The 15,001-nt window shown below is 40.5% G+C and overlaps 1 protein-coding gene across 2 annotated transcripts in view; it reads left to right on the plus strand.

Moving 5' to 3' along the window:
* The window catches only part of plekhg5b (pleckstrin homology domain containing, family G (with RhoGef domain) member 5b), an 88,832-nt gene that overhangs the window by 17,495 nt on the left and 56,336 nt on the right, over positions 1-15,001 (plus strand). For both annotated transcript variants that reach the window (XM_084720357.1, XM_084720355.1), the window contains exon 2: positions 7,635-7,711. In XM_084720357.1, coding sequence (XP_084576483.1) covers positions 7,635-7,711 — 77 coding nt within the window. The remainder of the gene's footprint in view (positions 1-7,634; positions 7,712-15,001) is intronic.

Consider the following 15,001-nt stretch of genomic DNA (forward strand, 5'->3'; position numbering starts at 1 on the left):
GGTTATCTTAGCTGGTAACATGTTTTAGATGTAATTGTCATTCATTAATGATAGGGATGGCTAGGGATGATACCACTTTTTCATGTCCACTATCAATATTGGTAGTGCAGCCTTGAGTATCTGCAAGTACTAATACCACACTGAAACACTAAGCTGTTAATAATACCTTTAATGTATTAATACATGTTCATGCATACACTTAACTGAGGCATCTAACAAACATCATGCTCAAACTGTGAAACACATATCCTCCTTCCCTTAAGAAGGAAATAAAAGCCCACAACATGAGTCACTTATATCGCTGCGTCTTTTTATTTAAACTTTTTACACACATAGACCTTTTAGCAGCAGTTTTGATTGGCCAGCACCATTAAAACATTTAAAATTAGAATAAGGTTAATCTGTGTCTGCAGTAGAGTTGCATATTTTGTGTTACATATTGATCACTGGTAACACTGATGATCAATTAGTTGATTAATCCTTACTAAAAAAAACATATTGCTTATATCAAGCAATACCAAATGCTTATTCCCCCATTTCAATTAAAACTTTATTTCCACAACAACATATTGCATATTCATGTAACCCCCGCCTTAAAACTGAAGATTGTTGTTTCTACACTTGGTGACCCTCGGACAGAGCCACGCCTGCTGTTTACTCTTGTTTCTAGTCTTTATGTTAAGCTAAATGTCTCCTGGCCCCAGCTTTATGTTGATCATACAGATGTGAGAGTTTTCCCATCTAAGTCTCAGCAAGAAATCGAATACTTAACTAATCTAACTAATCAGAAGCTCATGTTAATGGGACTGTACTCGATTCTGGTCCCAATTAATGTACACCCAAATATGGAGACAATTCTCCTAATGGCAGTGTTATAGCAACCGCTAGGCCAAATCGGAAAATATGTTTCAATCACTTGATTGTGATTGATGAATTGTTTCAGCTCTAAAAACGTCATTATTGAAATTCCAACAAAATTGCTGCAGATCTTGATCACCTTCACAATCAAGTGTTTGGCATGAAATCATTGTTGACAATAGCTTGAGCATGAAACATTTTTACAAAGTAGGACATTTCTAAACAAATTAAACAAAAGTCTCTTCCCTTCTTACTCAGGTGTATAGATCTGTCCTTTTATTATCCAGACACTCGTGTAAGGTCAAACATCAAACTACCTGCCTTTCTTTCCTGCAGGGCTTCCTTACCTTCGTGTATGGTCTCAATTTTCTGTCTCTCTGCTACCTTGCATGTGCTGATATGGCTGTCTCTTTGCCAGGTCTCTCAGTCCGTATGCCATCCCGCCTGCCTGCCATCTGTGTTCGTCTCTCAGGGGTCTTTTCATAACGATCTCCTGGCAAAGGAGGTGCATGTCATATTACATACGGGATGGAGGGGCTCTTAAAACGTAATATGAAAATGAGGAGTGGAGTCGAAGCCTGATCAAACAAAAGAATATTCTCACCCCCTCTTCATGTGCTACGATGTGATCTCACCAAATAGAAGGCAGAGTGAAGCATTCTTAACATTCCTCATAAAAACGTGTGTGAGGCTTTGGGCTAAGCGTGTGCTCGTCTCTGCCTTTCTCAGCCGAAACCTGTTCTGGTGAGGCTCTGAGGGAGGCAGTGATGCGAAACAAGATGAGAGACCTGGTGGAGCTTTTTGGGAGTTTGGAGATCTTTTAGTCTGCATCCAAATGTGCAGGTGCCATCTACTGTTCACAGAGCTCTGTCTCCTCTTAGATGCTGTTATAACACCTGTCAATCTTTACAGTGGATGTGGTTTACAACGATAATGTTAGCAAATTTACCACTCAATATTCAAAGTGATATTTGAATATTTCAAAGAATGGCTAACAACAGAATAATGTTTTAAAGTTATAATCAAACATGTTTTATACAGTATAACCATGCTTATTGTTCTTTTTCTGTCAAAGCTATGACAGACGTACTCAGGCACTGAATGCTTGAGGGCTGCAACTAATGTATATATTCATAATCAATTGTTCTCCAAGGCCTTGTTCAGACTGCCAGCCCAAATCTGACTGTTGGCATTTATCTAGATTGTATCCACATTGATTTTAGAAAGTCCGGACAGCAATAAAACCGCATGAATTACGATATCTGCAAATCAGAACCAAGCCATATTTGGAGGTGGTTTGAAATGGGATTTCAAATGTATTTCCACAGATGCGTCTCAGTCCAGTTGCTCTGGCCTCTCAAGCCGATGCGTTTTTTTCGTGTCATTTGCACCGCAACACATAACAGCAACGTCAAATCCAGAGTGACAGAAGTTCATCAGAGCGGCCGAAATAAAGTTATTTATTACATAGAATGAAAAACGTGCAGATAGGTTGGGTATATCTGAACAAACTAATCCAAGCTGATCACTTGCAAATAACAGTGCGGACACTCTGGCTTATAGATCGATTAATTTGTGATTAATTTCATAGAGCACAAAATGAAATCTTGAGATTGCATTCTGTTTCCTGACAGCAATCTAGAATATAAAGGTATACAGTTTAAAATAGAATAAAACAGAGAAAAACATATTTGAAAGCTTGAAGCCACAGATTTCTGGCATCTTTTACTTGATAAATGACTTCAATTGTTGTTAATTACTTTTCTGATCACCTTTGTGATCAATTGTTTGGGCAGTAGAATTTGTTCACTCCCTCTCTTTCCTTTGTAGCTCGCACACATGAAGATCTAACTTTAAAGAAAGAAAGTGCAAGTCATGACAAGAAAATGGAAGAACACTAATTTCCGCTTTAAAACCACGTTCAAAGTTCCATTATGATTACAAAATGAGGAGGTATAGACTGACAAGTTGGAATACTTTGTATGTCTCGCGTGTTCAAGTGTGCTTGTTCAAGTGTGCATCATTTCGAAGTTGCCCCCCACTGCTGTGGCTTATTTATGGGTGCCTAATGGGTCTGTGCCCCAGGCAGTGTCTCTCTGCGGTGAACAGGCCAGCAGAGAGCTGCGTAGATGGGATGCTCCACTGTCTCTTTAGTGTGCAACCTCATTGTCTGCTGTCACGTGTGTTCGTGTATAGTGTGTGCTTGTGTTTGCTTTTGGCTTAATCAGCACTGCTGAGTTCAGGAATTCCAGTTCATCAGAGAGAGAAAGAGGGAGAGTCAGCAAGATATGAGCAAGTAGGGGAGAAGATGGGACTTCAGCAAATAATACACTGATTTTATGATACAACAGGATAGTCAAAATCAAGTTTGAACGAAGGAGTAACATGCAACTTAATCCCTGTGGCCATGTGACGTTCATTTGTGGTGTTTCTGCTGCCCCTTTCGCATGACAAGCTAAAAAATTAGTGGGTATCAAGGTATTGTTATTGCAAAGAAGTTGCAATTAATTAATTAGTAATTAAACAGCTCTACAAAGTAGGGATGCATGGTAATGGAGTTTTCGCAGATATCCGATATGCCAGTATTTTCCAACTCATTTTTGCTAATTGCTGAAGCTGACACTGATATCTGCATGATTTTTTTTTTCTACCTAGTTGCAGAGCACATCAAGTCTCTCCTGTAGTGGAATTAACACATTATTGTACATACTCTTATTGTGATGGCCCACTGGCAGGTTCAGATATAACATACAGTGCTTTTCAAAATGTACACTTTGAATGGGCAAAAAAAAAAAACCCTGCTCACAGTTTTTGCAATCAATGCACATACCAACTTTACTATTTGTTTCAGACACTTCAAAAATCCTCCACACTGCAGACATTCTCATGTCACATGCACATAATTAAAGCGTCATCATAGAAGCAGGATATCTGCATTTTTTTTTATATTTATATATTTTGTCTGCCAGAATTCTCTGAGTTGACGTACTGGCAGACCTTCAGTGAACCATGAACTCCCCATAATGTTACATGAGACGGTCTGCAACCGAGTGAGCTGCTATCAGTTAGCAAAGTCAACACATCCTTAGTTTGGAGACACCTTAGTGTATCTGCAGATATCAAAAAACAGGAGTCGGATCAGAACTGACAAAAAGTAGATTGTGGATCTCGAATTAATAGTTAAGTGTACACTGAGATTTTACCACCACCCCCAACTGGAACACAAGACACGGGCTTTTGTGCTGATAGACTGAGTTTTTAATTTGCGGCTGATTGTCAAAGGTCAAATTTTAGTAGTTTTAAATTTGAATTAAGAATGACAGTTTTCAATTGGGTAAAGTACACATATTTACACCAGACATTATCGAGTGTCTTTGGTGATCCGATTACAAGTGGACAGCTTGTATACAGACTGCTCAGGTGGTCTGGGCTGCATACAGCCATATTCTTTTCACAGTGTGTATGCAAATGTTTGCTGGCCCACAGTGTCCTCTGCATAAGTGGACATACTCATTCATGCGGCAACAGCATCATGTTAAGGTGCAGAGGAAGAAGAAGAAGTCACAATAACAGGCAAAAGGGATTCTTATGATGTACACATGAAACATTTGGTTGATATGGTTGTAAACGTCTTGCAAACCTCTTGCAAACATCTAGTTCTTAAAAAACCACAAAACAAACAAAAGCAACAATACATTTGGATTTTGCAAACAGAAATTATGCACATGTTTCTTTGTATATAGAGCAGGGAAGTGACGCAAGACGCATTCAAATACCAGGTGTGAACTGATGTACTTATAGCTTTCCACTGGTGATTGGATTACCCAAGACACATTTTAATACCAGGTATAAACAGGGCCTCTCAAGTTCAAGTTCTAGTTCCTGAATGTCTGTCTTTGTGTCTCTGAAGTGAGTTTTAGGTCTTTTCCCTGCAGACACTGATTTTGTGGCCACGTGGGGGCAGCAAAAACAACCTGTAGATACAGCATTTACATGCTATCACCTTCTCAGTGAATATAGCTAACTCTTAGACAACAAGTGTTCATGTACACATCCAGCAGATAGAGAGCAACGTTAGCACTTAGCACTTTTTATTTTCACCTGACAAATGTAGGTTATGTGTGAAGTCTCGCTGTGGTAAAGAAGGTTCTGCCTCTTTGGGAAACACTCCATAAAAGCCGGAGGCTCCCTCTGCAGCCTGCTGCTTGTAAACCCAGAGGGAGCCATTAGCTTGAGGCCCGCTTGGCAGAGGCCACAGTCAGAGCTGAGAGCGCGTCTCGGCCTGCTCCCAGCACAGCAGAGACACACCACAGACTTTTTTTTTTCTTCTTTTCCCAGAAGGTGGTTGAAGTATAACAAAATACACTCACTGCCTCTGTGCAATTGTTGAAAGGTGCTCAAATTAGCTTTTTGGCTACATTAGCAGCGTGTGTCTAGGGATAGCAATGCCAGTCAATCGGTCAACCACTTTGGTCAAGACTGAAATATCTCAACAACTATTAGATGGACTGGCATGAATTATATTAGACATTTATGGTCCACAGAGGATGAATTCTGCCAACTTTGGTGATTTTCTGACTTTTCTTCCCCCTCCACCAGCAGGTCAAAGTTTTCACTTATTCTCTGAAATATTCAATTTGATGGATTAAGACAAAACTTGGTACAGACTGTCGTGGTTCACAGAGGATAAATCCCTCTGACTTAGGTTGACATTTTTGGCTTTACGTGAAATGTCTTGACAACTATAAGATGGCTTACCATGACATTTGGTAGGCCTACTGACATTCACTGACATTCAGCTTCAGTAGGGGTGTAAAAAAGTACAAATTTTCCAAGCAGCTGCCATCATCAACCGGCAGTTGTGGATATATTCTTGCATGTGTGTATGTGCCCCCAAAAAACCTGCGAGGAAATCAGCCAGTTGCAGATATATTATATACATATTCATCCAATTGCCCAACCCTGATCTTCTGTAATATCATCATGTCTAAATGTGTTTATTACTTCATTCTATGACAAACACCTCAAAACTAATGACATTCCCATCAGCCTTTTCCATATTTTATGTTTAATAGGAATGGGTATCAAGAACTGGTACAAAACAAGTACCGTTCCTGACTGAGTATTACCGGAATATTGATATTCTCCTTGATAAATGATACTAATATCAGTATTTATGAACTATTACATGAAAAGCTGACAGGGCAAAACATTCAAAAGTGTAGGCACTTTACTCACGTTACTAAATTTTATGAAAATGCAACTAATGTAATGTAATAACTCTGAAACTGAAAACAATTTAACTTATTTAACTTATATAAAAAATATGCTGTATCAATTATAGTATAGTCAAGAAGTATTTGTATCAATAAGCAGTATCAGTATCTGTATCAATAAAATCCTAACAATACCACTAGTGTGCAGTGCTTTGTATCAAATGCATGACATTACACCTGCTAAACATTAGCATGTTAGCATAGCCATCGTGAGCAGCATGTTAGCATGTTGATGTTAGCATTTAGCTCAAAGCATCTCTGTTCCTGTGCACAGTGTAACAGAGCTGCTAACGTGGCTGTGGAGTCTCAGGCTTGTTTTTACTCCCATTTAGCAAATTCATTGCAGACAGGTTGACCCTCCCCTTCCCCGTGGGGAAGCCACGGGCTCTGTGGTATGCACCAATTACAGTGTTTTTCCCTCTTCCACACAAGCACCCTTGACCTGCGAGTGTAGCCGTAGCCAAGAAGATGACTCAAGGTGACTTGTTTCTGTACGCGAGCTCAGAGAAGAGCCTCTGAGGTTTTACTGTTTCTTTTATGGTGGCAAATTATTGTTTGAAGTTTGAGTTTGAAGTTCATCCACCAAATAGCTTCACCTTTGTAGCAAAAGCCTGTCTTTATTACTGATGATTTAGTAATGATATTACATGCATGACTCAACCAAATAGGGAGAGGTGACATTACAACGAGCGGGTTATCTGATCTTGCTGCAAAGGTTTCACTACAAAGTCCTGTCATGGCCAGAAACTGGAGCCTTTTTGGAACTAGCACCTTTACCGTCTGTACCCACCCCTCCACTCCCCCATCAGGCTCTTTCTGTTCCCCGTCTCTGCTCTTACTTTCTCCTCCCTGCACTTGTAGTCTCTGTTTTTCTCATTAGGCACACAGATAAATATTGGTGTGCTCAGGCTCTCTGTTATGATATCTTTATCTTGTGTGTACATGTAGAGGATGTAGATGTAAACACTGCCTTTTATCAGCGTTGGCCAACTAGTCAAGTAGATTTTAGAGGTTTATTTGACAATGATGATTTGTTACTGTGGAGTTGAGTACAGCGAGCTTCCCCACGATGAGTACACTTTTGTTGAAAAACCAGAAATCGGCTTCCTCTCGTTTGCTTCATTTTCTTCCTGTCTCTTTGGTCGTTGTTCATTTCCCTCTGATCTCCTCCCAAAAACACACCCCACCCTCTTCCCTCTGTTTACCTTTCCTTCAAGAAATCTCTTTAACCAGACTTCTCTTTTTCACCGTATGACATGGCTTCTTGCTCTTCTATGAGTGTGTGAGAGTGCTTCTTGTGCTCATAGTCACTCTCCCTCCCTCTTTTTCACTCCATCCTTCTATAAACACAGGCAGTGACTTCAGTCTCCGTGTCTACAATATGTTTTTACAGCTTTACCAAGAAAGGTGTGTTAATAGATCTGTGGCTGGCTGGGTGGCTGGTTTGGTGTTTTAGTGATAAAGAGAGATAACAAATTGACGTTGTGTGTTCTGTTTCAGATGACAAGCCCGTCCAGGAGGAGGACTGGGTAGTGTGCCAGCACCCTGAGTGTCCTGAGCGCCGCAGGGCCTCTAAGGTAAGACCCTTAAACCTGCCAGGTTGACTGAAAGACGTTTTGTGCGGGGACTGATTTCACTGACTGAAGTACACCAGTCAGCAGGTCTATCTTCACACGGCTCTTTTCCATACACAGAGCTGGCCTGGCTCGACTCAGCCTGTCAGTCCAGCACGGCAAGGGTTTGCATTTCCATTACAGCAGGGCTACCTGCTTGAAGGCGTGTCTTTTACCTGACGACGAGCTCGAGGAGGCTCAAGTCGAGCAGCTGTAAAGCAGAGAATACGCTGTTCATATACATCTCTGGGATAAACACTTTTTCCTTAAAGTCTTCACTATAAAAGTCTCGTGTTGTTTCATTATTTAAATGCTTTTATTATGAAGCAGCACAAACAGGAAATATTTTCATTCGGGGTTTCATCAGCAGTAACTTAACACGACTTCGACACGGCTGACAGTGAATACGAAACAGTAAAATAACAAAGATACCTGCAAGTATGAACAGCGACACAGGAGAGAAACTACATGTCAAAATGTAAAGATTCACTTAGAAGCTAAAAAAGTACTAAGAGCTGAACATGAAGAAATTATTATTCAGGTGTTTGTCATAAAACACATTTAGAAAGTCACTGCACTTATCCAAGACATGGTCTGGCACATTACCTCCCATAAAAACACAAATAACTCAGCTTTTGTACAAATTTAACAAACAAGACCGAACGTGGAAATGAATGAGTTCTGGAGGTGTTGTCAGGTTGATTTTTTTTTGGTTTAGTTTTTTTAACTTTTGGACAGTGACAGGGTAGCTCAACTGTTTATGCTAAGCTAAGTTAATAAAATTATAGCAGACAGACACGACATTGGTATCAGTCTTCTCATCTAAAGCCATTTTCTTACACAGTTTCCCCAAATGTGACACTATTGCAGTCACCATAGAAGTTGTTTTTCATGTGATAAAATATTGAATTCTGACAGTTGTGATGGCTTGATTTTCATTTTCATTATAGTTGCAAAACACCTCATATTTTCTATTAAAAAAATTAGTTTTTGCAAGTAAATTTTGGCATTTTATGCATTTATTAGACATGAGGGTAGAGATAGAGAAGATGGGGAATGATGTGTAACACAGGTCCCCAGCTGGACTCATTGCGGTTAGAGACTGGTTCTCTCTTGTTTTTAGAAAATTCTCCAAAATGACACGTTTGCATTTCAGTGAGAAAACCTCTAGCAGTTATTCGAATTGTGAGTCTTATCCATCAGGAGTAAATGTGGTAATAATTTGATGTTGTTATAAAGCCGCAAGGTGTGCAGGGAGAGCAGGTCGGGGTGGTTGAATGGGTTAACAGAATGTCAGACTTTGCCATGGGACACTGCTGTTTGTTTCCTGTTTCCTACCTACAGGCAGTGTTGGTGTCTTTAAACCACGACCATAATTGTTCCCGAATCTTAACCAAGTGGTTGTTATTGTCGCCATGATGACACCCGTCCTCTGACCTTAACCAACTGGTTATTTTAACCCAAACCATTATCCTTCCTTAACCATGACCAAGTCTGTTTTGTGCCTAAAACTAACCAAACTTTAACCTTAAGATGCTTTTTTTTGCAACATTGATTTGCAGCGGTTTTGGGAGACACTGCAGATAAAGACGTCAGATTAGAAAATGCTTATATGAGTCGTTTTTAGAGCAGTTACATATATTGTAGTAATTTGCGGGACCAGTTGCGCTATTACATGACCGGCACCTCAAACGCCTAAGCCACCAGGACGCCTCACGTAGTGTTTTTTTTCACTGTCACTTAACTAGTAGAAGTGAAACCACCTTAAAATGAAGGTGCACACACCCTGTTTTTGTCCTTATAACTGCTGTTGGTCCCCCTAATCTTTTGGCCATCATCCCAGGAGGTTATTGCATCCCTCTTGTGTTGCATTACAACACAGTGAAGGTGAAGCAGCGAGGGGCAAAGCTGCTTTTCTTCTTTTAGGTGTTAAAAGGGGCGTGAGTGTCGGGGCTCTGTGTCTGGCCACTAGACTGTGAAATGAATTATTCCTTTGAAGCCACTGGTTTCTGAAAATGGGAGTCTGGCCAGAAGACCAAGGGAAACCGACATCGTGTCTGGTCCGTCTGTCTGTCGGCTGTTTTGGTTTGTCAGCTCCCTCCTGCCACTGGAGCTGAGCATTAGACGGATTTTTCCCCATTGAATCAAGATGTTGTCCTTTGCTGTCCTCTCTGCGGAAACAATAGAAAGAGAGAATGACAGAGAGGATTCAGCTGAATGTTGAATCCAGTCAGCACGTGGAGAGAGAGAGAGAGATGGTTATATATAGTTTTTCTCCATGGCAACCAAGAATAATAAAGTAGGGGAAGAAGAGGGAGCCAAAGAGCTTAACCTCAGCTATCCTTCCCCTGCTCCTCACATTATTGAGTCTCCTAAACCCATTTTCCCGGCCCTTTCTCACATGATGAGGAGGTCCTTTCTTTCTTTTTTTTAAGGCATGTTTGCAGAGTTGTGAATGAGGCAGAAGGTGAATTTATGTGCTGTGTTGTAAAATATGCGTATTCGTTTGTGTTTATATGACCTGCTGTTGCACAGGGGGGAGGCATTGTGGGACAAAGCATGTCTGACGCCACCTGTCTCCTTGGTCAGGGTCAGTGTTCATGTTATTATGTAAGGAGATTAGGGAGAGACTTGTGGCCCAGTGTGGACTGGGATAGATGGTCAGAGTGGAGGAGGAGGAAGGGGACAGGTTGACAGCAGAGACAGAGTGGGCAAAACAGACAAAGAAGACGACAGACTAGACTTTACCAAATAGCAAAATGCCAAATGAAACAATAACATCAAGCAGGTACAAGGAGCTTTCATGTTGTGTTTATTTTGGAGCACCCTTTGGAGAAAAGCGGTAGTGTTTCCACCGTTATAACCACGAAATGTAACATCAAAAATAAAATGATCTCAAGGAAAATCTCCTGCTTCTTTTTAACTGGCTAACATACTATTCATTTTGCCTCGGAAAATGTAAACAGGCTGTTCTTCTCTGTGTCTGCATACTGAAAATGATTTCATCTGATTTCTAGGAGCATCTGACCCAGTGGCAGGTGTTAAAAATAACTGTATAGAATTACCCAGCCTTCTCACTCGTGGTCTTGTTTGTTTGTGTAGGTCATATAGAGACATCAATAATAAATTTAGACTGCTTCATAATCAGTTAAAAACTCCTTGTAGTATGTTTAATTCAATTTCTGGCAGTGATTCTTATGTTCAGGTATACGATTACTGTACTAAGACTGTTTCAGCCACCAGTAACTTAACCTGAGTCTTGCTCCTTGCTGTCTGAGAAATACAACCCAATATTTATTCTCCCTTTAGTTCTGTTTTTGGCTATTACTTGGGCTGAGTACAAAACATCAGTACCTTTATGGCATCCGAAAAAAAAAAAAGCCTAGTTGTTTGATACCTAAGGAGTTTTGATGGTTATTTATATGTAATATTATATTTGGAATTAAAATAAGTGACTTAGTAGAGATCTGTTTACAATTGAACATTAAAGGGTCTTTTTCTTATGATCACATTAAATCTATTTTGCTGTAATGTTGTAAAACAATAAAACAAAAACAGAAACTTTTCTTTAGCATTCACTCTTTCCTCCAGTTTATTCCCACAAAATGCTTAACTTTGAAAAAATATGTAATTCAGACGATCAAAACCATGACTGTTTCTTGGCTGTGCAGTCAGTAAGCAGTGTTGAATGAAAAGAAAATAATCAAATTTAGATTTTGGCTTCCAGGCTTCCTATTACTGCATCATGATGCATCAGTGTTTACTCCTCATTGCTTGACCCCACAGTGATCTTTTCTGTTCTAGTAAGGAGGGGATATCCGGAGGTTACACAATTCCTAATATTTCTGCTGATTTTTTAGCACTTTGAGGTGTAAAGTAAGAACAGTGAGTAAGAACAGTGAGTAAGAAGAGTTTGGGCATTTCCAGACTATAAAAAAATGTAATTTATTGCTTAATCATTCCTGTTTTTCTCATTTATCTTAATCTGGTGGCTGTTGCTCAACAGTTACACATGTATTGCCTGTAACAGGCTTTAAACAGCAGGGGGCAATGTCATGACAACCCTGACCTACAGGCCGCTGTGCTGCTTTAAGAGCTCACTCACTTTGCTTTTACTTCACAAGTGAGAGGCACATTTCTTGGAAGAATGGGAACATAAATATATCCCTTAACTTTACCCCACTCCACCCTCTAAACAGTTTTAGACGCATCAAAGAAGGCATTTTTACCCAGAAAATGAAAAACATTAAACTTTTATATTTCATTTTAAGAGTTTTTTTTTTTTTTTTTTTTTTTAAGTACTACGAATAGTCTCTTTGATATGCCGGCAGCTTGGCAACAGGACACAGTGCAGACACAAACACAGACGGACAGAGAGAGAGGGAGAATCTTAGGCTGGTCCTGCGCTGCATTTAAACCGTTTTATTCCCAGACAGGCCTGCCTTTGGTCTCTTACTGCTATATATCAGCTCCCGACGGGGCCGCGTCTCTTCCAGCTTCAGCACGACTGGCCTGGAACTGAATGAGTTCACCTGCACCATAATTTACTGAAATCACACCAGGTGTCAGCCTCTGTGCTTGTGCTGCCGTAGCTCAGCGCTGTCACCACATTACACAACAGCACTCAAAGGCTACTAGAAGGCTTTTAGCTGGCTCGACACATGTGTTTCCAGCAGGGCTTTCTGGTGCATTTGGACGCTTTGCTGTGGGTTTCTCCAAGCCAGTGGGATTTAAACTCAGCCTGCAGGTGTCCAACTGGAAGATGACGTTCAATCCAGAGTCAGTTCTTGGCTGAGTTGGTGGGATTCATTTCAGATTAGCGCTGAATGCTAGTCTGAGCTTGCTCCCTGGATCTACGTAGACTCCCACATGGAAGGGCTTATTATCCCCGATCGCCGCCACCCCCCTCCCTCCTCCCTCCACTCTGCTTCAGTCCCAGTCTCCTTCTTCTCCCTCCCTCAGCTTTGACAAGACAGGACCAGACAAGACAACTCGTAAGGTGTGGGTCGCCTTGGCAACGGGCCCCTCCCAGCCCAAACAGCTGGAGGCACAGGGATAATGTGTTAGGGAGTCTGGGTTTGTCAGAGATCAAAAGGATGAAGAAAAGTTTCAGTCAGCTGGCTCTCACTTTTGGGCTCATTCTCCCACTAGGGCTGGGTATTGTTTTAAAAAATTATGATACCAGTAGCAACACCAGTACCCTTAAAGTGATACTCATCCCAGTCAGGGCTCAACAATACGGATTGTCCGAGCCAAGTGACATGCTGTGGCAGGCTAGTAAAACTGGTAACTCACTTGGCAAGTGGCAAAAAAAGAAATAAACTATTTTGATTGTTGATTAATGGTATTTTATTTTTCTTGCAAGTATGGCAGAAAATGCTGTTTTCAGCCTCTAAAATATAGAGCCCTCTTGCTTTATTATCATTATTATCATAGTAAACTGAATATCTTTGGGAAAATAGATTTCTGACACTGAAAGAAATATTAACATTGACTGCAACATTTTGGTGGCATCTTGGCACACTGAACACAAATGCATATAAATTTAATACGTGGTAAGGGGCCAATCACACGTCGCATTAAATGGAGGAACACTTGCTGTGATTGACTGCAAGCAAAGCCTCCAAATAGTAATTTTCCCACATCCAAGTACACAAAGGATCAAATGCAGGTATCGTTTGACTTGAGAATTTTTGATAGTCCTTGGTACTGCGTTATTTCAGTTGATACCTTAAAATCAAGATGAATGAAAAATGCCTTTTTAACTCCTTTGGGTCACATCCCAGGTCATGTAGTGCACCTGTTTAACAGTATATCCCAAAAAAACAACACCTACAAAACAAAAATGTAATGGAAAGTTTCATAAACCATGATGCACATGAAGCATGTGTCTTATTTGTTACTCAAGCGTCTGCTCCATCAGAGAGAGGAAGAGTGGCGGCAGATAAAAATATCAGATCTGTGTGGACCTGTAACATTCCTCATGAAATAAACATAAACCTAAGTTCCATATTTCCATCATGTTTTCGACCAGCTGATGTTTGACTGGCACTCTTTTAATTGCATCATCGCGCGTCCTCTTCTTCAGTGTTGAGATGACATGGTAGTGGATAGAAACACGCATTAATTGGCATTTTCTTTCGCCTATTTTTGAGAATTTCTCTAAAAATGTGTTGTATATTTCAATGGAAACCTGGCTTTTGTTTCTCATGCCATTACTCACTCCTCACCCACATTGTGTTTTTGGTTGGCTTCCATTCTCTCTTTTCTCTTTATAGCCTTCATTTCTGTCTCCATACGATTATATATTATTAGTCATCCTTTGCTGATGTTTCAGGGGAAATATTATCTTTTTAGTCAGACAAGCACAGACGCAGCACTGTGATATACGTCACGCAGAATCACCTTATTACTAGTGATTGAATCATTTTACTGTTAGCTGTTTTCCATGTTTTTTTGTAGTTGTCAAATTAGCTTTTCTTAGACACACTGACTCAACTGACTTAACCGGATGTTCTGTTCCACTGACCTGCTTGGCCGAAAGATCCCACCTATCTGACACTGACGGGGAGCTGCTAAGTAAACACTGTCATTGGGCTGGATGCCCACTTTCTGTATGTGTCAAGAGGCTGAAGGGTGCTGAAGGTATTAGGTGGAGATGGATTAAGTTCTAGGTGTCGTGCAGTTACATTAACACCCTCCCATCCACCTGGTTGCTGTCCATCCTTCAGCCTGCAGGGATTCACTTCTTTTGCAAGGTGGGAGCAGTCAGTCACTCAGCATGTATGGACTGTAGATGTATTTAAAACAGCTGTGTGTATCCTCTTAGTTTACCCGCCTCTCCTCCTCATCCTTCTTTTTCTTTGGTTCTTTTGAGGAATATTCTGTTAATGCTTTAAACGGTCCTCTCAGGGCAAAGCTGCTGTCTATTTTATAGCTATACTCAATGAGTTATGTTTCTTTCGTTGCCCTTTTCTCTGTTTCTCTGTGCAAATGTTTCCATCGTCTTCAAAAGTAAGCTGTCACAGTTGATTTATTTCAGAGCAGGAAAATACAGTATGTTCATCAGTTTTGCTTGATTGCTACCCGCATGTATTCCTCACAGCTTGGATTGTACTTGAGTGACTGCAGACTACAGAGTCTTTAAATTGGTTTTTCTGTGGAAAAATGTAAAAGGATGTGACCTCAGCTTTAACTGTAAAGTTCTCGGAAAGTTTACTTTATGAAGTAATGCAAGCCCACTAATGGGAATGG

Source organism: Lutjanus erythropterus, chromosome 6, assembly GCF_056507025.1.
Source record: "Lutjanus erythropterus isolate fLutEry1 chromosome 6, fLutEry1.hap2, whole genome shotgun sequence".
Classification (NCBI taxonomy): domain Eukaryota; kingdom Metazoa; phylum Chordata; class Actinopteri; order Lutjaniformes; family Lutjanidae; genus Lutjanus; species Lutjanus erythropterus.